This window comes from Sinocyclocheilus anshuiensis, unplaced genomic scaffold, assembly GCF_001515605.1.
Source record: "Sinocyclocheilus anshuiensis isolate Anshui unplaced genomic scaffold, SAMN03320099.WGS_v1.1 scaffold1432, whole genome shotgun sequence".
Lineage (NCBI taxonomy): Eukaryota > Metazoa > Chordata > Actinopteri > Cypriniformes > Cyprinidae > Sinocyclocheilus > Sinocyclocheilus anshuiensis.
In genome coordinates this window covers 56936-83559 of record NW_015546090.1, presented here as the reverse complement: position 1 = coordinate 83559, position 26624 = coordinate 56936, and the positions used below count along the sequence as shown (strand labels likewise).

At 37.2% G+C, this 26624-nt stretch overlaps 1 protein-coding gene across 4 annotated transcripts in view; it reads right to left on the bottom strand.

Annotated features, from left to right (window-relative positions):
• Positions 1 to 24820, bottom strand: part of LOC107700097 (nuclear receptor subfamily 5 group A member 2-like) — a 53156-nt gene extending 28336 nt beyond the window's left edge. Inside the window, exons 1-4 of one of the 4 annotated variants that reach the window (XM_016501618.1) lie at positions 24558 to 24820; positions 20507 to 20625; positions 18559 to 18700; positions 12579 to 13273 (exon numbers count right to left, since the gene is read on the bottom strand). In XM_016501618.1, coding sequence (XP_016357104.1) covers positions 12579 to 13273; positions 18559 to 18700; positions 20507 to 20625; positions 24558 to 24612 — 1011 coding nt within the window. In that variant the 5' untranslated portion in view covers positions 24613 to 24820. Of the gene's footprint in view, positions 1 to 12578; positions 13274 to 18558; positions 18701 to 20506; positions 20626 to 22752; positions 23182 to 24557 lie in introns of those variants that run through there. The other 3 variants (XM_016501617.1, XM_016501619.1, XM_016501620.1) reach the window with 3 other exon arrangements.
• Positions 24821 to 26624: the final 1804 nt, after the last annotated feature.

Below are 26624 nucleotides of genomic sequence, written 5' to 3'. Positions count from 1 at the left end.
CACAGTTTATATTTTTAAACGTGAGTGTATATTTTTGAGTGAATATATAATTAAGTAATATAAGATTAATATAATATTCAGTATCATATATTAAAAGAAACACAATATCACAATATAAATTTAATCAATTATTACAACTATTTCACATATTTAAATATCATATAATTACATATATATTTTGTAAAATAAAAGTGTTTTTTTTGTTTGTTTTTTTTTAAATGGTGATTTATAGCAATTCCATCTACTAAATCAAAGCACTTTTTAAAGCGACATCTCATGAATGTTGATATTGTGCCGTTTAAATGCAAGGCTGATATTAAGGCTCTTGTACGAGACGCTATTTTGGTATAAAGCAACTATTTACTGTCATGAGTGCAAATGTGCAGCCGTTTTTACTTTTCGACTAGTACATAAGGGGTGAAAATGTTGATTGAGTTGATTTGTTAGCTTAAATCAGCCTCTTCGGAGCAGTTTGTCTGCCGTCGGCTCGGTCTGATTGGGGTGTTTTGGGGCTTCACTCTACATCCTGGTGTTAACCAAGCATCCAGTGCGGCCAATAAAAAAGGCTTTTACCTTAATCGACACAAGATAATATCAAACATTTGTCCCTTTCCGGAGTGCAAAGTGCTTACAAATGCCAAAGATAAAGAAAAGTGAACATATTTCTGTCTTTTTTCCCCATTTCCGAGGAATGGAAGCAGCGGTACGAGTCCATCAGCTCCTGGGCAGGACCTAGAAGTTCATGACAGGCTTTTATCCCTCATCAAAGCAACAAGTGGATGAACAGACTCTTCTCCGTCCGCTCCAAACCCCTCCCTTGAGTCTCCCACAGGCCCTGAGGGGAGTTCGGACCCTAAATCTCTCCTTTTAACAAGTGTACGCACTTCCTTCCTTCGCCCAGTTAGGCCTTGAGGGTGCAGGACGCATTTTTCAGGGAGAAAGAAAGAGCGAAGCTGACCTCAGCTGCCATATAGGAAGCTCTGTATGCAATGCCCCGTGAAAGAGAGCTGTGGATGCCGTGTTTTAAGAGCTGCGATCTGATTGGCTGATTTATACGCAGCTTTAGGGAGTCAGCATGAGCATATATCAGTCATGTTTACAAGGTACCAGACTGCTACAATGAGCACTTTTGAAGAAGAACTATAGGAAATATTTGCGAAACGTCATAAAATCTCGGCACAGCATACATATTTTTGTTTTAAATGATTTTTAAGTCAGTAAACGAGATACACTACCCTTCATAAACAGATTTAATGATTTTGAAATAAGTGTCATATTCGATTTAAAATACACTAAAAACAGTAATATTGTGAAATATGATTGGCATTTAAAATAACTGTTTTAATTAATTCTTGAATTTTCAGCATCATTACTCCAGTCTTCAGTGTCACATGATCCTTCAGAAATCATTCTAATATACTGATTTGATGCTCAAGAAATTTCTTCATATTATCATCATCATTTATATTTATTTATCAGTGTTGAAAACACTAGTGCTGCATGTAATACATTAAATAGAAAGTTCAAAAGAACAGGATTTATTAGAATTAGATTTTTTGTTACATTATTAATGTCACTGTTGTCACTTTTGATCAATTTAATTAATCCTTACTAAAAAAACATTTAGTACCACAAAACAATAACTTACTGACCTTAAACTTTTAAACAATAGTTTATCTTTGAACAGAACAGTATTTTTTGCTCTTTTTCTTAGATTTTTGAGAAATATCCAGAACTTTTGATATGCTATTTTCTTTATGCTAGTTTTTTGTTTAAAGTAATAAATAATAAATGCATCTTTTCATTCATAAATTATCCTTACTAATTAAAAATATGAATTTCTTTACAAATGCATGCATATTTGAGTGAAACAGTATCTCTCTCTCTCTCTCTCTCTTTTATAAGAAATTAATATGAAATAAAAATTTAATAAATAATACATTAAATAAATTAACTACATCATAATAAATAAACTAATAAATAGTAAATTAACTGTGTAAATAATAAATAAATAATAAAAAATATTCAGCATTTTTGGATGCTATTTTTGTTACTTATAGGTCAGTTTTTGCTTAGTAAAGTCAACTTTTCATTTATAATTTATCCTTACTGAATAAAAATATATATTTATTTAAAAAATAAATAAATAAATAAATACAAATTTTTGCATATTTGAGTGAAACCGTATCTCTCTCTCTCTCTTTGAAAGAAATTAATATTTTTATTCAGTAAGGATAAATAATACAAATAAAATAAATTACATCATAATAAATAAATTCTAATAAATAATAAATTAATTAACTAAATAAATAAAAAATAAACAATTATAAAAAATAATCAGCCCTTTTGAATGCTATTTTTGCTACTTTTAGGTCTGTTTTTGCATCAAAGTAATAAATAGAAAATGTTTCAAATAAAATCTGAAGTCACATTCACCTTTATATTCTTTAACTCTGAGGCAGAAATGGGCTTCATCAGTGATTGGCCACTTCAAACGTCAGACTGTCTCTTCCTGTCTACGCAGACGGTTCTTGTCCAGCATCTGCTGCTGAAGTAAATCGCATGAATGTGCAACTATTGATTGACGGACTCAAATAATGAGTTTGTAATTATAACCATTGTAATGATTAAACGTGTATAAATTAATAAATGTTTACATTCATCTCTTCACGTCCACCTACCCGTGATCCACCTTGAACGTTGGCGTTATTATTAATTTTCCTGGCATCTTCAGGGGGCAAAAACCTGAACTTCTGCGCTGCAATATTTATGAAGTGCCAAAACACCGCATTCTTCCAGAATTCATGACAAGACGGAGTTTTTGTCCAATTGTGCATTATTTATGAATGAAAAGAGGCCTTTGTGGATGTTCTCCTGCTGCCCATCTCTTCTGATCAAACAGACATTGTTACCACTGAAATAGCAGGAAAAAAGAGCGACGGGAGAATAGCCAGAGAGGAAATATGTACAGGAGCAAACCTTACGAAAACTCACACGCTATCTCCAATCCAGCCAGTGGATATCATCTATCAGTGGACAAATGCAGGGACCAGAATGCTGCGTCTCAAATGAAATAATATATCTTTGAAAGCCTACGCCTGCACTAGGCCCAAAGCCCATATATCAAGTCTGAGAGGCTGGTGGATCCGGTCCAGGGGCCATTAACCTCCCACCTGTTTCCCCCACCTGTCCTTCACCACGCACCCCTGCCCTTGGTGCCGCTTCTGGGGCTCGTTCGGCCCCCCTTTCCCCTCGCCCCTCGTGACAATAACCCCCCACGCCACACGCCGATGTAAAGCGACGCCAGGCTCGGGCCGGAATAATTCAAATTCGGCGGACCAGGGACACGGTTACAAATCTCGGCTCACTCGGGAGCGAGGCTGTTTGTCAGGAGGGGCGCTGGCTTGACCTCAGGCCGTCTGCGAGTCACGGGGAGGGCAGGAGACGCTGCGGCCCGTCTGGGTTGTATATGTGGAGATGAAGCTGGGGTGGGGGGTGATATAAATCGTGCGCAAGTTCACAGATCACGACCGCAACGCCTTATTAATTTCTGCAGATGCAGCGGCTACGGAAATTACAGTCTCTGACCTGAACCTGTGAAATTGGACTGGCGGATTAACAAAAACGGAAAAGGATGAGAAAAAGTGTTGCGGAGCATAAAAATATTAATGGAGGGTGAAAATATTCAATATGAAATGAATACAGCAATGGTGTTTGGACACTTACACTACATGTTTTTGAAAGAAGGCTCCATTTATTTAATCAGAAATACTGTAAAAATGGTCATTTTGTGAAATATTATTAGGATTTAAAATAAGTGATTTCTATTTAAGTATATTTTTTAAATATAATTGATTCCTGTGATGCAAAGCTGAATTTTCAGCATCATTACTCCAGTCTTCAGTGTCACATGATCCTTCAGAAATCATTCTAATATACTGATCTGATTCGCAAAAGAAGCATTTCTTCTTATTATTATCAATGTTGAAAACAGTTTTGCTGCTTATTTTTGTGGAAACTGATGATGATGATTTTTTTTAGGATTCTCTGATGAATAGAAAGTTCAAATCAACAGCATTTGTTTGAAGTAGATTTTTTTTTTTGGTAATATTATAAATTCACTTTTGAATATTTTAATGCATTTTTGTGGAATAAAAGTAGTTTGAAAGTTTTTCTTTCAAAAAAAAAAAATCTTACTGACCACAAACTTTTAAATGGTAGTGTAGGTCACACTTAAAAATGCAGAAATGTCATTGCATTATTTAACAAAAAAATCAAACCAAGATGCATTTATTTTAAAGAAAAAGAGTGCAAGCACTTTTCATGCAAAAATATTCACATAAAGAAACCTGACCGAAAACTGAATTTTTTTTTTAATTATTTGCTTGCAGATGCCACTTGTTTTGATATTTTTGGTTATATATTTTTTTTTCATTTAATGCAATGAAATTCATAGTTTTTTTTAAAGTGTGATTTAATTGTCCAAACACTTTTCGAGGCCACTGCAAAATAATAATAATAATAATAACAGAGTCTCCTACTCCTACTATTTTGGCAGAATATAGTATGTACTAAACACAGTATGGGAATTTTCTGAAAGCATGAAATACTTGGAAAAATAATTATATTTAAATAGGTTTTACTATGAAGTTTAGAAGCTCAGAGTTGAAATAATTTTTTTTCATAAAATTATATAAATATATTATATTAGACAATACACAATTTTGTAAAATTTTATATAATTATACATTCCATAATTAAACATACGAATAAAAAAAATAATGCATACAAAATTCCAAGTGGCGTCACACATAGCGTGAATGAATGGTGACCCTCTAGACCAGTGGTCACCAACCTTTTTAGGCCCAAGATCCCTGGCCTCGGCCTTTATGAAAGACAAGATCTACCTATTGAAGAATTGATAGAAAAAGACATCCCAGATTGTACTTCAAATTTGAGGCCTTTTACTTAGTATTTTAATTAGTGATGCGCCGATCATAGCTGATTCAGAATTCAGATTTTCTTTTCTTTCTTTCTTTTTTTAACTAGCAAATTGGATTCTGATACTGATACTGATTTTTAAGCAAATGTATTTATTGGCTATTTGCTTTATAACAAACAAACTGGCTTTAAACAAAAATATCTAGCCATTTGAAATTAGAGGCAACCACTGCATTTTAATCATGATCTGCACGGGCAGTTGTTTTTGATTTGATTTAGATTAATTTCAGGATTTAAAACAAAAACAGAATGGTCTGACTTTAGGTGTTATTTATTTATTTGCTACATAAAACATCTGCACGAAACAAAAACAGCAGGTCTGAATGAGACGCACTCTCTGACAGCAGGTGGCGCCTATGAACAGGGTTGCCAGGTTTTTGCAATAAAATTAGTCCAATTGGGTTTCGAGGGGGGTTCCCCTGTTAAAATCGCATTCCGGGGGTAAAATACACGTTTTTCGGCGGGGATCTTCAAGTAAAATTCACATTCCAGGGACTAAATATCACGTTATTGGGGTCACTTCAACCCGCGGACATGAACAACAACCCATGGCAACAGTGTTAAAGTAGCCCAATTCTGCGGGAAAACCCCGGACTTGGCAACACTGCTTATGAACCGACCGCGCTATAGCGTTTCCTTGTTTACCGCTGTAAACAAAGCAGAGTTGCCCTATACGGAGAAAATGCCATTGCCATCGAAACTTTTCTCAAGACAGTACCCTTCAGTGATACATTAATATAAGCCCATAAATGTAATGCATTTTTGTACTTATTTTACTGTTTTTTTTCGGAATCTACTGGGACAGTGATAAAGATCTACCAGTCGATCGCGATCGACGGGTTGGCGACCACTGCTCTAGACACTGTAACACTGAAAGTGCCACAGGGAGTGACGGGCAGCCACAGACCGTCCCCTATCTCCTGTCCTCTCTCTCCTCACAGCTGCTTTTTCAATAAGCACGAGTCTCACAGCTGGGTGCAGGTTGGAGAACAAGGCCCTAATACAGTGCTGCTTTACTTAATGGCATGCCTGGTATTGTCATTCAATTCACTGTTGAGAGAGAGAGAAAAACGAGGGAGAGAGCAAAAAAAAAAGTGGCTAACAGTCCCTGAGCAGCCGTGAAAGAATAAAAATAAATATTGGCGCCACATGTCAGGGTATTGTAAGTTTTGCACGGTTGACTTTTATCAGCTCGGAGGACTAAATTTAAGACAGTATATTTGTGGCACAATATCAGCGGTGATTACGTTTACCCAAGTACATTGTGTCAGGGACAGAAAAGCTCCAGGAATCCTCACTAGAACGATTAAGCCTGTGGTGAATCTGTGCGTTTTAATGCCATTGTGTGCTGAGGAAAAGCCAAGTGCACGCATCCTATCCGTTCAACAATAGCCCGCCGTCCACAATGAAAAGGTGATCTCTCTATGGATGTGAATCACTCTCCATGTTATGGGTCGGGCAGCTAACGACAGAGCCAGGGGAGGACAAGCACGCACACGGGCCTCATACCAGATCATATTGTCAGTGCAAACACTGGGAAGCCTGCATCTGTTTCCCCCCACCCGCTAAACATGACTCCCACCCTAAGCATGACAAACCAGCCAGACGACGAGGATGCTGCTGGCACGCACCTTCAAACACACACACACACACACGCACGGTATGATGCATACGGCAAGCATTTTAGCATTTGTACAACAAGCAATGAATAACTAGCTAGCTTCTGTACAGCATTGTTTTCATTAGCAAGCTATCAGGGAAGATAAAATTGCGATTTAGTTTTACAGGCGATTTCATTCATTAACCCTATAAAGCCTACTGTATCATATTTAGTATATGCCTTTCTAAGGATTCTAAATTATCAGCATAGTTAATTCATAGTTAATTTAGCTTCTGTTCAACATTGTTTTTTTATTAGCAAGCTATCTGGGAGGATAAAATAACTATTTTGATTTAGTTTTACAGGGGATTTTATTCATTAACCATATAATGCCTACTATATCATTTAGAACACAAATTTCTAAGGATTCTAAATGATCAGCATAGTTAATTCATAATGAATGTAGCTTCAATTCAACTTTGTTTTTATTAGTCAGCTAACTGGGAGGCTACAATAGCAATTTTGATGCAGTTTTACAAAGCCTTTTTGTTTATTAACCCTATAAAGTCTACTGTATCATATTTGATACACTAATTTATATGCTCTCTAAATTATCAACATAATTAGACTATAATTATATTAGCTTCTGTATGACATTGTTTTTATTAGCCAGCAATCTGGGGGACTACAATAGCAGTTTTGACAATTTTACAAGCCATTGTTTTCATTAACCCTGTGAAGCCTACTGTTTGTCAAATTTTTATATGCAAATTTCTAGGGTCTCTAAATGATCAAAACTGCTAACAAAATCCTATTGATTGCTCTTAGATCGATAGTTTTTTTCCTCCTTCAGGTCATGGTTCATGTGTATTTTTCTGTGAAATCTTTTCTGATCATAGTACATCATCACTGCATTGCATTATATGTTTTATCCTTAAATAAAAAACTACAGAGCTTTGATAATGAAACAAAGCATTTAAAAATCATCTTACTAAGACATATTACTGGTAGATAATATATAATGATACTGATATTTATATGCAAGTAGTCTGCTATACTGTTATAAAAATCTACATGACAAGCTACCAAAATTTCATCTATTTTTTTCATAAACTTCTATATCATACTGTATGAGCCATAAAAGCCTGATCTAGGGATGGGCGATATCTTATCGTTTGCGATATACCGGTAAAAATTCTTCCCACGATAAGAATTAGTCTTCCTGCGATAATAACGATAAAGTCTAGTTGCTGACATATTTCTGTGTGCGACAGTGCGGAGCGACATCACAGAAAGCGGACGTGAAATTGAGGAGTAGCCTATATCGCTAAATGAGGAGCTCGAGCTGTAACTGGTTTGGTTAGGGCTGTACAGTGCACAAAAAATCGGTCTGAATAAATGTACTACAGTAGCTAAAATGTCTCTACCTCCGTTGTGCGTTTTATTCAGATAACTGGATACCTTCCTGGAGCATCGTCAGTAGTATTTCGCGTTGAGCTCTCTCGGCCACCGTATCTTAAGACCCGGCAAAACATTTTAGGAAAACATTTTGTATTTGTTGATGTCATTACATTGTTTAGAGCATTAAAAAAAATGTAAACAACATTTTTTTTTTTTTATTATATTTCATTCACAAGTTATGCTACGTCCTTGGTAGAGGACACCAGGGACTCAATTTCTTTAAAAAAAAAAAAAAGACATGAATGAACATGCATCGGCAAAAACAATTGATTTTTTTTTAAATCACCAATACATTTCCCGGTGTCCTCATATGAGGACATGTATGAAATCAACATTCTTTTTCGTAACAGAAATTTATATTTTGATTTGAACCCCATAACATTTTCCTGAGATGTTGATTTATGACACAGTTTAAAAATGTGTCCGATTTAAATGACAATTACAAAATATTATCATATTTCCATAAGAGTGTCACTAAATTAATATCAGACATTTTTGAAGACCAAGGAGAGGGGGTGGTCATAGTGAAACATCCAAACATTTAGTATCTCTGAAAAGCCCTGAATGTGCTCTGTACAGGACATCCAGACTTAAAACTGTGGCATGTATAGTCTCAGAGAAATTCATTAATGTCCTCATATGAGGATGCAGGGTCTCAGGAGGTTAATGCTCACCCTATTTTGGGTAAAAATAGGAAAGATAATACATTTCTTAAAAGAAACAGGATTCCCTGAATTATCGTCATTGATATCGTTATCGTAATAAATACCAGAAATATCATTATATATTTTTAAGCCCATATCGCCCATCCCTATTAAATATGATAAAAAAAAATTAAAAAACTTTTTAGATGTTTTAAATATTTTGCCTGAAGGTCCAATAAACTGTTTTAATTTAAATGGTTAAAAGGGTTAATAGGGTTAAAAGTATCTTAAAACAGTTTTTTTGCTGCAAAATATGTCATGTCTGGGGTCGATTGGTAGCCAAGTTATTTTTTCACGTCTTCCTCTTTTCCCAAATTTTACAGCTTCACCGTCGCCCAAATGTGAGAAATGGCCATCGGAATGTTCCTCTCGTTTTTTCATGAGTCTGAACACAATAGTGAGCTCTCTTCAGAGATCCCATCATGACCAAATATTTATGAGAGCTGTAACTGAAGTCTAACTTATGGAAACTAAATCTTTAAACATTTGGCAGACGTTTCACACCCAGCTCTATTACGAGAGAAATGCTTTTGTTCTTACGAGGCTAATAATAGCGCTGTAAATGTAGATATATTTATAGCCAACTCACCACCCTCCCAGACAAGCCTTATATTCACTTGTATTTCCTGTGTTTATTATATGCTCCCCACCGCTTTGTCATTAGCTCGCTCGCAAAACATTCGCAAATGATTTTTTTCGCATTAATCTAGTAGATAAAGCATTAATTGATGTCTAAGGTGATTTTGGGTTACATACTATACATCTATGAGCTCTCTACAAGCAGGTGTGTATGCTAGCATATGCTAGCAGTGGTTGTTTACACAGGTGCCGCTATATAAACATACTAAACTGCTAGCGTAGCACTGCTAATGAAACTGTAGATTTCAATTATTAGCATGTTAGTCCACTAAATTCTAAGAAATATGAATAAATGTGAGGAGAGGCCTTTCACGGCAACATCGGCAGCATTTAATGCATTTCTATGCCATTAAACCTGAATATATATATAGCTCTTGTCTTGAGCTCTCGATAGATGAAGCTTGTTAAAACCACAATGTTACGTGGGATAAACCTCCATCAGCATCACAAAGCTCCGTGGGTAACAATAGCCGAGTATTTGCTAATTAGAGTCAGGAGTGGGTTCAGACTTTCTAGTGCTACCTTTTTTGTTTGTGGTTTTTCCGTTAGTGCTTCAATGTATGATTTAGCGAGCGCACATGAGAGCTGCACTAATTACAACTTCAACACCATGCTACGACTGCTAATGTCAAATTCGACGGCTACACCCTTGCCTCTATTAACAACTATTGTGTAAACAATTAGCCGGGGCGAGAAAGTAGTCATAACATCAAGGGGAAACTACTCCACCACGGCGAAAGGTGAAGTGCAAACACAATTAAAGGTAAATGATACAGACAGCAATTAGCCATACACAAATGCTAATCCACACAAAAGTGGGAATACAATGCTTGAGCTAAAGAGCGCGAGAACAGATAATAAAGCTCTATAAGTAAGAGCACAGGGAAAAGCGTAACATTCAGCTTTATAACAAAGACATGAAAACTGAATTATAATTAATTTCTGACCAGCAAAATACGTAGAAAAAACATATCCAGATATCAAAATAGAGATATATACTATGAGATATATATCCAGATATATACTGTAGGTCAATCCTCAGTATAAATGAATTCTAGTACAACTCATGAGCTATTGAACGTGATGAGAGGAAAACAATAAGGTGCCTGTAGCTCTAACAGCACAAAATGAATGATTTGTATTGGGTGCTGTCAGATTTCCCAGTGGCATATCAAAACATGTCACGGGCGGGTAAAATACAGCATGCTCACAACCAAAATCTTTCACAGAGGCAGACATGCACGAGTTACTAAAACCCTCACAGTCTTCCCAATCCCATCAATATTTCTGTCAGACAGATGTGTATTGTGGAAAAAAAAAGTTAAAACAAGCGAAAATAAAAAATGAATGACACCTGACTGGTCTCTTCGGCTGGTGTAGTAAACCGTCAATTATAGATCACTGTGTGTCAATACATCATTTGAAATACTCACACAAATACATAATGTATTTTTCAGGCCGTCCCGAACAAAAGGCCTCACATATAGCCTTGAGACTCTGTCATTATTTATGGAAAACTGTGAACTAATTAACTGTCCAGTCAAATGGCAACATTTGTCTCATTCATATTAATAGTTCGACTAGTGTACTGTAGTGTTGAGTATGCTGGGAAACATTATAGGTGAGATTCATCAAAACATCACGTTATTCTGTTATTCTAATTGTACTTGATGAGTAAAAGCCCGTTCACACCAATTTAAACTATAGTTTTAATAATTGTTCTAATTCTATGAGAATAGCGAAGTCCACACTACAACTATAATTATGACAAAACAGAAGAACTACATTGTTGGAATCACTTTTTTCTATTGGCATCCAATCAGGATCCACCCGTTGTTAAAGCATAGGAATGTACTCACCCTCAGGCCATCCAAGATCTTAGATATGCTTGTTTCTTCATCGGATCAGATTTGGAGAAATTTAGCATTAGTTCAAGGTTTACTCCACCCCCAAAATGAATATTTTGTCATTAATCACTTACCCCCATGTCGTTCCAAACCTGTAAAAGCTTCGTTCGTCTTCGGAACACAATTTAAGATATTTTGGATGAAAACCAGGAGGCTTGTGACTGTCCCATTGACTGCCAAGTAAATTACACTGTCAAGGCCCAGAAAAGTATGAAAGACATCGTCAGAATAGTCCATCTGCCATCAGTGGTTCAATCTGAATTTCATGAAGCGACGAGAATACTTTTTGTACGCAAACAAAACAAAAATAACGACTTTATTCAACAATTCGTCTCCTCCGCGTCACCGTAGCGCCATTTTGGAGAGTATCCACTGAACGCAAACTGCGTATGCTGTTCTGTGTCAGCCGCACCACACGGATATGCCGTTTTTGTTCAAATCAAAGTGTAAATAAACGTAAAAAACGTATATGTGTGGTGCGGCTGACACATACAAGTAGAACAGTATACGCAGTTTGCTTTCAGTGGTGACGTGGAGGAGACGAATTGTTGAATAAAGTCATTATTTTTGTTTTCTTTGCGTACAAAAAGTTTTCTCGTCGCTTCATAAAAATTCAGATTGAACCACTGATGGCAGATGGACTATTCTGACGATGTCTTTCATATTTTTCTGGACCTTGACAGTGTTATTTACTTGGCAGTCAATGGGACAGTTACAAGCCTCCTGGTTTTCATCCAAAATATCTTAAATTGTGTTCCGAAGACGAAAAAAGCTTTTACGTGTTTGGAACGACAATGGGGGGATGGGATCAATGACAACATTTTCATTTTGGGGTGGAGTATCCCTTTCACTTGCCCACCAATGGATTCTCTGCTTCTTACAAATGTGCAGCTTTTTGCTTTTTGCTTTTTTGACTGGAGTCGTGTGGATTACTGGGATGTTTTTATCAGCTGTTTGGACTCTCATTCTGACGGCACCCATTCACTGCAGAGCATCCATTGGTGAGCAAGTGATGTAATGCTGAATTTCTCCAAATCTGTTCTGATGAAGAAAGTGAAGAAACAAACTCATGCACATCACGGATGGGCTGAGGGTCAGTATATTTTCAGTACTATTCGTAAAACACCTTCATTCTTTATTTTCTGAGAATTATACTGAATTGTAGGCCAACAGACATCCCAACTGATTCCCAACTCAATGTAAAATGCTTTTAGATCACTTGACGTTTTGACCACCCAACACCAAACCAATGAAAGCATCACGTACCTTCAGTTCCCGGAAGAAGATGCTGCTCCTGGCCCATTCTACAATGGAGAACAGTGTCTGGTCAGCCATCTTGCACATGAGGCCAAAAGTGTTGAGTTTCTCGTGCTTGCCTCGGCTGGCCTGCTCCTGCTGGAGGTACGCTAGGATCTTCGCTTGCACCTGTGGCTCGTCCGGCTCGCACTTGAGCAGCTCCACCACCAGGTGAGGGAAGGTGGGCGGCGACCCGCCCGCGTAGGCTTCTACATACGGGTAGCCCATGAGGGACTCCGGCGAGCTTGTGTAGGGGTCGGGATACTCTGACTTGATGGTGCGGCTCTGGAAGTGGCCATACGCCTGGTAGCCCTGCAGTCCTCCGGCGTGCGGCGGCATAGCCATGCTGACCGGAGAGGTGACGAAGGGACTGCGGTCAAAGTCTGCAGGTGGCAGGCCTGCGCTGGAGGAGCTGTGGGGGTGGTGATGGTGGTGGTGATGATGGTGGTGGCTCAGTGGAAGCCCCTTGGAGGCTGAATGGATGTTCTGAATGGCAGAGGTAATGGTGAGGTCCGCTGGGACGGTTTGCATGACTTGCGTCATTGCCTCCAGCTTGAGTCCGTTGGCCCGGATCAAGGCTTTTTTCTGTTGCTTGAGTGCCCGGTCTCGTTTGTACATGGGGCCGAACTTGTTGCGACCTCCTCTCATTCGATCGGCCCTCACAGCTTATAAAAGGCAAAACACAAAATTAGTCGGGTATCAGTTCATGAGGAAATCACAGAATTGACTTTTTTTTTTATTTTTTTTAACTAAAATAATAGATGAAGTGTGTAATTTCTGTGTCACTAGTGTCACCGAACAGAATTGCAGAAGTAAGGACTTTTTCCCTGCAGGTTGTGGGTTATTCAGAACAGAATTGAGAATAACATTTAAAAACATGATATTCCTGTATTTCAGTTGAGTTTGAATTTAGGTAGTAAACAGGATGCAGAATTGGAATTCAAATTTAAATTTAAAGAAGTAAAATTTTAATAACTATTAACTGTCAATTGTATCAAGAAAATCAGTTGTATCAAGAGAAACTTGACAAAGACTTGAAAATAGGCATTTTGGCCAGATAGATAGATAGATAGATAGAATGTTTGCACCAGAATGTTTATACATTTCAAAGGAGTAACTGACAAATTTCTTATAGTTACTTTAAGTATACAAAAACAAAAGTATTTTAATATCAAAAACTTCACACACTTCACCTTTAAATAGTGAAATAGACTCTTTTTGAAGTTTGGTACACAGTTTCAATTGATATACACCACAGCAGAGAAGACTGGCCACACACTTTTATAGGCCGGTTATTTATTTGCTACAAGCAATTAGTGTAAATTTCATGTGTGAATTTTACATTCAGTGGTGTTAGTTTGTGTTGCTACCCATGTGCCCTGTTATTTTCAAAGGCAGACCTAGAGCAAACTCAGTATAATCGAGCCAGAGGACACAATTTAGAGAGAAACGGTGCTAATGATTCAATATTAAACTGAAGCAAGACAAAGTCAAGCGGACGAGATCATCATTATGGCAAATAAATGAAGAGAGTGCCATTGTCCGGAAGTGACTCTGATCCCCGCCACAGGGCCGTAGACTCCACTTTCGTCTGCTGGGTCCCATATTAATTATTTATGCTTAATTATTTCTTTTTTATGCTCCACGTTGTCGGCAGGTGGATGGCTGGAGGTTCCAGCAGCGCGTTAAACACACAGCAGCATATGCATAGAGCATGCGTTTGTAGACGCGTTCGTGTTGACCGCCGCTCGTTAGGCCCTAATATCTCACAAATGGTAGATCTTAAAAAAAATAAAACAATTAAAAGAAAACCCTCGGTCCAACAGCTGCCTTGGGAGTGATTTTAATGGTCCTTGTCACAGCGGTGAGTGTTTGTGTGTGTGTGGTTGTCACTACGTGTATGATCTGATTGATCCGGCGAGAGAGGGAGGCAAAGTGTTACCACAGCGATCCCGCTGACAGCTCTCGTAACAGTCAAAAATGATTCCTGAGCAACTTAGTGGGAGATGTTGTGTGTGTGTGTGTGTTTTTGGCTCTTAATGTGGTTGTTAAAAATTTATCCAATCAGAAAAACTGTGGTAAGTTTAACTATTAATGATTCCTGAGCAACAGGGTAATTAATGAGATGGAAACTAATAGTTGGCCCTTATGGGAAATCACAATTAGACGTGCAACTTAGATCATGAATGCATGCCCCCATCCGTGCGCATGCACGCTTACACACTCTGTCTGACACCATCCCCCTCTTCCTTTTTGTCTTCTGATAAGATTTTTTTTCTCACAGCGTCTAATTAAACAAGGTTATTTACATGCATGTCATACAGATTTTTTGGCATAAGATGAGGGGTTTTGTATGTGCATTTCTGGCTGTGTTAGTAGTAGTATTGTTTTAGTACACACTGGTTGTAGTATACAGTATGTATACTTAGGCATAGTATGCAATTTGTCTGTATGCAAAGAATCGCCTACTACATTTGCATTGTGTGTGTATTTCTGGGTGTATTCAGAATCTCACACTACCAAACTTATCCTAATATTGATGAAGTATATAGTATGCATACCATGTACAGTATGTACATTTTCAGGATTACTACTATTGTTGCAGTATATAGAATGCACAGTATGCAAATTTTTTCTATGCATAACCTTATGTGCACTTAAGGCCGTTTGAAATAGCATACTACTACTATTGTTGCTGTATATAGTATGCATGCGTATACCATATACAGTATGCAAATTTCCTGTATGCATAGAATGACATTTTGTGCATTTCTTGTTTTTATTTGAAATGGTATACTACCAATCCTACACTTATTACTGTTGCAGTATATACTGTAGTATGCATACTATGCAAATTTTCTGAATACATAGAATTACCTTCAGTGCATTTCTGGCTATGTTTCAAATAGCAAGCTACCATACTACTTCTACTATTTTTGCACTAAATAGTATGCATACTTGCACAGTTTACATTTTCTGTATACATAAAATTAATTACTACATTTACAAAAAAGCACACTACACAGAATAGCATACTGTATATCCCATAATGCAATGCCCTCAACTTTCGATTCCTAGTGTGACGAATGAGCTTGAAATAATATCAGTAAAAAATTTTAAATATTTTTTGATTGGGTTGCCGAAAGTGCATACAAAAAAATTTATAAAAATGCAAAACAAACTTTCATTTACGTTATTAAACGTGATTTTGGAAATGTTTATTTTGGAATAATGCATACTGTTTCACTTACTCAGATTTTTTTAAATAGTAGCTAGTATACCGTATTTATTGTCTAGCATTCAGTGTGTAGTAGGCTAGTATTCTATTCTGAACACAGTCCTTTTTTCCCTTGTAAACTGTGTATCTATTCTGTATGTGTTTGTAGCCTGTGTCTGTGTGTGTACATGACTTATAAAACCAATTTGTGAGTTACTCAAATGGCTTGAGGAAAGCAATTGCCTCGGTAATAAAAGCAGTTGCCTGATCTAATTTACTTGAATTGGCCGTCCATAGATGTTGTTTGTTTGTGCGTGTTCTGCGTCTGTGTAAACGGGGCCCGTCTGGGCAGATTCGAGTGCTGCTTATTGTCTGATTTATGTGTGTTTAATATACAGGAATATTAAGCGTTGCTTGGCTGAGAATCCCTGTCCTATCACAGGCATATGAATGCCTCCCCTGGCCGGCTCCTGACACACAGTTTGTCATGTCTGCCGGAGCTCTACTCTGAAGGCGCGCCGTTCCATGCGCACACATGAATAGCTATGATACCTATGCATAAGTAATGGGACAGCTTGCTGCCGCCACCGCCAGCGGCCGGGAGACGGCAAACGCGTATCAGCCCCCAAAAATGACAAAGTGCGCAATGCAAAGTGTGGAACATGTTTTGAATATCCACGGAAGATCTGTGCCAGATCGTCAGATTCATCAAGGTCCTTAATATGGATAACAGACGTTTGATGAAATCTAAACTATTTTACGCTCCGCTGTGCACAACATTGGACTCGAATGGAATGAATAAATGCACGGGGCTGGTCTATGTAGCTTCCTTTTCACTTCCTCAACGCCGTACTAATTATACAGAGGTAAAAAAAAAGATTGGATTCTTTTTCTTAATCTGTAACTGAGCCACTAATGTACTGTATAAAAGAAGATAATTACAGGCTTCCTTGGAAAGACAACATGCTCTCCTGTGCTTTTTCCAGAACTTTAAAACAGCAGGCTTTCCTTATCTGTATTGATAATAGAGCTTCCATGGAGACATGGAAGGCCACTTGTCTGTGTCACACCGATATGGATGTTTTGTTTTGCTACTTGTTCAATTATGGTGAGTGTTGCGCTCAAATCTGTTTGCTGAAAGCTTCTGATAATACACAAAAAAAGATTTAAACTGAAGCATTTATTTCCGATAGGTCCATCACTACAATTCATGGGACCTGGGACCCGCAACAAATAGGTAAAGTATATATTATTATTATGACTACTACTACTACTATTATAAAAATAAAATAAAAAGTTAAAATCTTAAATTTCTATAAATTCCTAAAATTGGCATACATTTTATGATAAAATGAAGTCATGAATTTTTATGATAAAATTAAATCTGCAATCCATCACTAATGTAGGTCCTTCACTATTATAATTTTTATATTGTTTTTTTTTACATATAAAAAAATATTAAAAACAACTTCAAATTCTTTAAATTATCCTTAACTTTATGACAAAATGATATCATAAGTGATGGGTTGCATGTTCATCATTAAAATTCATGGGGCCTGGAACTTTTGACTAATAGATCATCTATATTATTATTATTATTATTATTATGTCTTTTTTATTAAAATTGCCACCAATGTTATGACAAAATTATGTCATAAATAATGGATTGCAGATTCATCATTAAAATGTATGGGACCCTGGTGCCCTGACTAATAAGTAAGCTATACAGTTATTATTATTATTTATTTATTTTTATAAGTTGCCATCAATGTAATGCAAAAATAAGTGATGGATTGCAGGTCCATCACTAAAATTCATGGGGTTTGGGACCATTGAATAATAAGCCAGCTTTACATTATGTATTTATTTATTTATTTTTATTTCAAATCTATTAAACAACATCAAATTCTTAAAAATTGTGATAAGTTTTATGACAAAATTGCACACCTTTGTTTCATACGAATAACCATAATTTCTTTAGCAGTAATTCTGTTTTCAAGCAATATGCATGAAACTTACTGCTGTGGTTTGTATTCAAAACACCATTTTGGTTAACATTTTCCATCTCTGCAGCTTTCCTTGGGAGTACGATCTATCAGAATAAGCCTGTGGGGAGTATTAGCGAGCGCTCATCTCTTTGGACGGGTCTGACAGGGCGCTGGAGGGCCTCGTATCCTGTTGGTAGCATGCGGCAGCAAATCAAAGCCAGCTAGTTATAAAACGACACCGCTAGAAATTCTGCCCTCCAGCAGTTAAACAATTAACAGTCGTAGATCTACATACTAAGAGGAAAGAATCATGCAGTAAGCGTGTAGAATTCTTAGATGGGATTTGAAGAGATAGTTCACAATTCAAAAATATTGTTTTTGTGTTGTTTCACTTCTTTTCTGTGGAACCTAAAAAGAGACGTTTTGAAGAATGTTCACGCTGCGCGTTTCCATACAATAGGGACAAAAGCTGTCAAGCTCTAAAAAGTAAATAATGACTTTTATTTCAATCCGTTTCTAACATTTTCTACTTTTTTGACAGATGTTGTTCACTTTTATTGCATGGAAAAGAGCAGCTTGAACATTCTTCAAAACGTCTCCTTTTGTGTTCCTCAGAGGAATGAAAGTCCTACGGGTTTGTAATGATATTCAGGTGCGTAAACGATAACAGAATTGCTCTTTAAAGAGCTAAAGCTGTGTTCAGTTACAGGAAGAAATGCACAGATGAACTAAAAAGACTTCTTACCCTCCAGTTTCATGCCGACAGTGAGGCACTTCTGGAAGCGACAGTAGGGGCAGCGTTTCCGCTGGGTCTTGTCTATTTGACAGCTCTGGTTCTCTATACATGTGTAGCGCTTGTTGTTCTGCACCGTGCGCTTGAAGAAGCCCTGCAGAGTGAGGTGAATGAAGATGTCAAACTTTTGACCTCCGGTGTTTGTTAATGTGCTATTCAGCCACAGACAACCCACACACACGTTCAAAAAAAACAAACACTTGTATCCATTCACACAGAAAAAAAAGAGGTGTTACACACACTGCCACACAAGTAGACACATATAAAAGTAGAGCCACGGGCAGAGAAACGCTCCCTCAGCAGTCGACGCTCACTTGGATAAACACACACACCCACACAAAAACTGACATGTGCACCCACACGCACACTTGACATGAACAAACAGAAACGCAGGCTGGAAAGAAACAGATTGAAAAATGTGAGAAGCCGACTAGAGAGTGGACGAAATACCGACGCGATCACTTTAGGTGACCCGCTTGATATCCTCGCTAATATAAAGATCCGCTTTTAGCATTGTGACATACTAATACTACATGTTTTACGTGTTTCTGTGAGCTCCTCTAAAAGTAATTATGACCAGAGGCTCTGCAAGCCATCAAAGTTGGATTTGGAGTCATTTGGTCTGAAAGTTGGAGTTTACTTTTAACAAATGTTGTTCTGTTTTTTAATTGAACATCCAAACAGGGGCGTACAAATATCAAAATTTCTTCCAAATAAATTCTCGTTGAACTTCTCTGATCCTATTATTCATACAGCAGAGGCAAAAAAGCAACTGAAAAAATCCAATAAATTATATCCATAATTTACAGCCGTAGGATTACAAGATTCTACCTGCAACTGTTCTGAATTCATTTTCAGGGCAGGAGAGAATCAAACGAGGAATGGTATTAACTTATTCTTGATCAACACCGTAGGGAGACCGGCCCATTTAAAACTAAAAGGATCAATACTGGCCAGAACTCAAATAACACACACACACACACACACAACCGTAACATGGAGTTCATAAAGTGCTTAACCTTGAATGTAGACTATAGCATTAAAACTAGTCAAAATTGAAATGAAATATATAAGAAACAGCAAATACTGGTTGCCTATAGCAAAACAGAATTTTAAAAGACATTTAAAGTATAATATTGATATTTAAATATCTTCCTAACTCAAAACGGCGGTTTTAAACGTCAAATCATTTTCTCATGTTGTGCTGCAGAGATCTGTTAACAATTAAAGAAGAAAATCCACCACCATATACACCCTTTGGGGGGAAAAAAAACAATGTGAGTCAGTATGTGTGTGTGAGAGAGAGACAAAGACACTGGATTTTCTAAACTGTCCATTTGGTTTACGAACTATCATGTGTGACTGAACTCCAAAACCGGTTTCCGGAAATAAACACACCACTAGATTTCAATTGGACATTGACAAAAACAGTAATTTCTTCATTTACTAAACACACAGCCAGTCACAAACAACTCCACAAATAAAAAAATAAATAAGTGCACATGAAACAATTTTTGTTTTAAAGTGGAGCATATTAGATTAGTTGTTCTTAAACGGTTTTGGATGTCAAGTGTCTTAAGTGCCTTAAAATCAGAATATTATATGTTTTTCAAGGATGACATTACGTAACCTATACATTTTGCCAATTGGCGGATTAATTTTCTCCCAAATACCACTTGAGTGGATGCACAGCCTTTGAGGTCAATGACAAAAGGTGTGGAAAACATTTTCTTCTTTCTTTTAAAAACAGAAAATGCTATTTATTTTCTATTCTAACAGTCCATAATTATATAGTTAGTCGCACAGTTGCATTTTCGCCTAATCATCAGGACAGACCTGAGACCCAATTTTAGGTCACGACCCACCAGTTGAGAGGTTAAAAACATCTGATGTTACACACCTTACAGCTCTCACAGGTCAGTAACCCGTAGTGATATCCGGACACCTTGTCTCCGCACACTGGACACATTTCGTCCAAGTCTTCGTCGTAGGAGTAGTCCATCATTTTAAACTGGGGGGCTGAAAATCACAATCAAAATATGAGTAACAATTTACATTAGAGAGTTTTAGATGTTTTTGTAATTATGGCAAAAAATGGTTTGGCAGTCTGATGTTTTAGGAGAATATTTTTAATGTGACACTCAACCGAAGAACCTAAAACACCAAGAACTGTTTGAATCTCTGAACAACCATACAGAAGCTCAAAACCAAACGAAAGGGTTACTGGACGATTCTTTGATTAACAATTCAACAATCTTTATTTTTAAGCGTGTAAAACACATAGTTTATGTTAACTGTCTCTTCGATACCTTATACGTGTAGCCTGCACGCCCTGCAGTTTTGCAAACAAGTCTATAACAAAAGTCGAGGAATCACCAGTTGTGAGCTTTACAAAATCTTAGCCTTAAGAGTGGATTTTCTGGAAGTATATGCAGTTCTGGGTCTCTAGGAGATAGCCGAAGCTTCGAGTCGGGTGAGGAGGATGGTCGCAGACATGGCAAAACTTCCGTTTCGATCTGGTTAATATTCAATTGGTATGGGAGCGCGAGAGAGGCTGCTGTCTCGCGCTGGAGTGGAACGTTTAGCCACGAGGCGAATAAAAGCAAAACATGTAAATACACGAGTACACCGTGGCATGTGCCTTTTGTAGCCTATATTTGGGACAAATATTTTCTCTGTAAATGATATATATTTTTTATTTCATCTTCGTCTTTTAAGTAGCATTAACATTGATGAAGTGATGCAGTTTGAGAGTTCTAAATAGAACCATCAACTTTTACTTAAAACGAGGTATTTTGGAACAGCATGTGAAGAAAAGGGACATTCGAATTGGATTTGTATTCTATAGGAAAAAGAAACAGACAAATCTTTTGTGAAGCAAACCGTTAAGCTATAAAATATAACATGTTCGGATTTTCGTTTATTATTAGCCTACTCACTATTCTAATGTTCCCATTAGTTAGGCTATTATTTGTGCAAAATTATTATTTTTTTTAACAGAACGCAACAAGTGTTTAAAAATGCTCACATTTTTTGTATCGTTGTAGTAGAATAATTCCAAAAGCATTACTTCTGAAGGTTTTTCAGTTCGTCGATAATTCTCTTTTTTTATTTACATTTTAAAATTGACTAAATAATGCCGTTCCTTGATTTGAAACAAAGAATCGTTATTTATAACGGCTTGTAATTATTTTCTGACTTGTGCTCGAGCAGCGTAAAATAGCTAGAATACACATAAATTGAAATATTTGAATTTAAAAAGACATTCTTGTTTTTAAAAAAGCTCGTACCAAACTATACAACATTCCACGAGCTGAAGTTCTCTCGTGTATGAATTGGAATCTCTCTATAGCCTACTTCTCCCTTCAGTTTAAATATATTCCTCGATTATAATAGTTACTTAAATGCTCGCAACGCGTGGAGATAAAATTTGATTTCTACGACTGTAAATGTATGTTCTTTAAAAAAAAAAAAAATTTTTACAAATCACAAAAGAACCTATTCTTGTCAGTAGCCTAACCATTTGTCGCGGAGTTGCTCTATGGTTCTTTGGATATGAAAAAGTTATAGCCTATTTTGAGTTCTTCGTATTTTATCCAATGCATAGATGGTTTTATAAAACAATTTTGTACTGACTGGAACCTTTATTTAAAAAAGTGCAGCTCATGTCGGCTTAACTATTTTGGACCAGCAGATTTATGTTTGGCGTAAATCTGCGCTCTGTCATAGTCATTATTGTGGTTTCGTTTCCCCCTCCTGTTGTATATACGAAGACCAAATTCATTGGCAGGTGATGCAGATCATGTTGAGTTTATAAGAGTTCACTCAGCTCAAAATAATTCACGCTCTGCTATTGCACTTTGTTTCCTAATTTATCTTTACGCGGCCACCCAGTGCATGTTTAAGCACGAGTCAATTATAGTAAAAGTAAACGCAAATATTTTGTTTGCAAACCTAAACTTCTGTTTAGCCATTTTGTAGTAAATTATTTTCTCATTCTTCAAATTTCAGTGACAGAACGAGTGCAAGTTATATTTGTGGCATGCGGTGTTCATAAAAGGTCACTGAGTGTAAAATATCTGACAATGAGAGGTTTGATATTGCGTGCATGAATGAAAGCGTTACTCTGACACGTATGCCGCTTACCTTGCATATTTCTAGGCATATGCCCCTGTTCCCCATGCGATCGAGCGAGTCCCAGAGATTCTGAATCGACTTTAGGCAGCATGACAGCTCTGCTGAGCCGATGATGAGCACGCGCCTCTCCGCCTGCGCGCGAGGAACACCAGAGACTCTCAAAAACACCGTCCAAACGTCCGAAACAAATCCCGTGTGTGTGTGTGTGTGTGCACCTACAAGACGCCTGCCTTTCTTTTAGGAGTTGTTCACACGCGGTGTAAGTTCATTAGGGTGGTCTTTGCAGCGACTAAGATGCTGCTCTTTAAACCGGAGTGCGCGTGCTGTCAGGAACTTCACGCGAGCCCCTCCTCCGCGCGCTCTGCGTCGCTCTATCTGTGAAGTTCAAACGGCTCCTCGCTGCTTTGTTTACGCCGCACCGACACCGCGTCAGCCAATCAGCGCTGCGTTCGCTGCGTTGGCGTCACGCGTTTGTCCAATCAGAATCGAGCCAGAGAATCAGCGCCTTCGCCTTCAAACGCCGACAAACTAAACTAATTGAACATTACGAGACACGCAGCGCCGTTAACGGGAGCACCGGGAGGTATGTGGTGATATACCGGAGGGCAAAGTGTTTGTGTGTATTAGAAAAATATTTCTGAGTAGGGAGGGTGGTGGGAAGCACGAGAAAATTACACAAGATGTGCTCTAAAATTGATGTTTGAAATTTATTTGCGATTTAATTGTAGTGTAGTCTATTTTGTGGCATCAACATGCTCTTGAAATGCTCTATGGGATTTTAGAGTTGAATTAATGGAAAAAAGAGAGCAAAAAAAAATTAGGAAATGCCTTGTGTTGTGTGTTAAAGGTGCACAGTGAAAATAGTTTTGTAATTTGTTTTAGGCTATTTTATATATATTATAAATTAATTAATTTTGAAAATACAAAAATATTTTGTCCTTTTATAGTTTTAATATTAAATTTGTTTACATGTAAAATTATTTCTACAAATACTGTGGGGGAAAAAGATGCAGGCTAAGGAATATCTCGATAAAATGCTTTTTAATGCACATTGCCTAAATGTGAGTTGTGTGATGATATAATGGTAATAATACACTGTAATAAAATCATAAAAACCCGTTAGACAAAACCTGTAATATGATAACAAACGTCGGCAACATATAACGAAAACAACTGGCACATATAGACGCAATATTTACATTCATACGGAAGAAAATCACCACGAATCCACACACATTGTTATACAGGTTAAAACACGTCTTTAGTTTCCTTCCCTTCACGTCGACATTATTGCCTTTCAATAATAATTTCAAACATTTCATGAAAATCTAAATATATTTATGTAATGTTAAATATTTTCCATTTATATTATGTAATATTAAATGTTTTCTATAATAATAGGCTATACTACCACTATAATAGTTTTCAAATGGTTACAAATTACCATTAATAGCCTACATTCCGCTACTTTTCCGCTCCTCAGTCGTCTTATCGGTAACAAAACAGCGCAATAAAAATCCTAAAATGCTGTTTATGTCATTCCACTGGTTATAAAACGCACTGCATCCTGGTTTAAAAACAAAATAAAGTCTTAATAACCCAAGACGGCGATAAAGCCAGTAAAGACGTTCAGAAAACACAAAATAATCGTCAACAGGCCAGCTCTCCACATCTGGCCATAATCTTGCGCTACAGTATATAAACAACTAGACGCAGACTGCTCATATTCTGTTCAAGTCTGTTGAATATTACAATGAGGACTAATGAATAATGCAATTTTTAACAGAGCAAACAGAACAAAGTTAACCACTTACCCAAGTCTTTACTGGAGTCACGTTGTCCCAGTTCACTCTCAAAACTAGTGGACATTGTAGAACCAAAACACCATCAGGTGATCCACCTGAGCAACTATATCCTATACAACATTTCCATTCTTTCAAACCTTTGAAGCTTCCTCAATAAGCATCCATGAAGAAAAGTGAGGTGTTTTTGAGGAAAGCGGCCGCCTGACATCTCTCCCTTTACTTTCACACACACCACTCACCCCTGACACCCGCCCCCCACCACCACCACCACCATGACCTGCACTAAACCTGCAGTTATATCTCACCTACTCAACAATATTCAAAACTTCTGAGGTTGATAGGTTTGCCTAGATCACGTGGAGTTAGACAGATTGATAACAACCAGTTATAAAGTGACACACAGATAGATAAGCCAAAGCGCACAGATAGTACTGAAGAAATGATTAACCGGTGGACAAGAGAGTTCGAACCGCCATCCACGGCAATGACTGAATGGAAATAAGACAGATGGTAAAACACCAGATCAAAAGAACACAGCAGGTTGATACCGGGCCGCAAACTTTGAACTACTTCTACCAAACACTAGAACACAGAGTGAGCTTGTTTTATGGGACCTGTGAGTATCAGGATGGACTCACGTGTGCTCAGCGGGATAAGAAATTTTGATTTACCTGGAGATGTTCCAGGATGTAGTGACAGACAGGCCGTCATCTCACAGATGCATATCAATGGAAATGCAAACAAAATCCAAATATATATGGTTTATACTATAGGTGTTTGTACAGAGGCCTAAATGTATTTTATTTATTTACTGAAATCGACAAATTTGGGCCTCCGCTCAAACAATATTAATATCTTTTATATTATATTATATTATATTATATGCAAATAATGTGTTAATATAAAATAATTAATAACATAAACATTTATAAAAATATCTATCTATCTATCATCTATCATACACTATAGATGTTTGTACAAAGGTTTAAATTAATTAATTATATATATATAATGTGAGTGTGTATGTGTATATATATATATAGAGAGAGAGAGAGAGAGAGAGAGAGAGAGATCTTTTTAGACAGATTGAACTGTTTGAGGTTTTTAATTATTCTGTCTTTCTGTCCCTCTCTCTTTCACTTGATCTACAGCGCTCCACACAAAAGAGCAATTTCATGTAAGTTGAGGGGCAACAATGCCATCTAAATTTGGCGACAAAAGATAAAGTGTCTCGGGACAAGTGGCCTGGCAAACACAGGCCTGTTGACTGAAGCGCGGGGACCTAATGACCCTCATGTCACTGGCCCACAGCAGCTACAAGAGAGAAGACAACAGAGTGAGGCCGTCTTGACTACCATAAGTGGACGTGCGCTGATAACACAAGGGGTACCTGAGAGCTCTTTGCTTACCAGAGAGATTACCGGCCCGCCGAGGCTCAAAGCTGGGGGATTTGTCAACTTAACCCCTGTCCCCGTTCCTTTTTTTCCTCCTTCAGCCGTGTTTTACAATGCTGGATGGACCCCTGCACTAAACAGAGGTCTTTACAGCAGAATAAAACATGGTTAAGTGTAGCAGGCTGGGGTCAAGGTTTCAATCGTGGAGGAGAGGGCTTCAGGAGCTAATGAAAGCGGAATCCTGCACTCTGACTGCCAGCCACGCTCAGTAATCTATTCAACTCGTCTACATGCCAAGAGACATGTTTATATCAGCTGAAATTATTGTGGTGACTTGCAAAAATGGTCATTCTTCTATGTAGTCTATTATTGGATAGATAGTGAAGTGAAGTGACATGTGGCCAAGTATGGTGACCCATACTTAGATAGATAGATAGATAGACAGACAGACAGATTTATATTTATCTTTTATAAATGTTTATATTATTATTTTATATTAACACATCATATGTCATATGTATATTAGTGTGATATATAATTTGAAGTATAAAATACATATTTAATTAATTAACTTAGTTAAATCATGTATTTTATAATATATATGTATATATATGTATGTATATATACTGTATATGTATGTGTATATGTATATATGTATATATATGTATATGTATATATATAT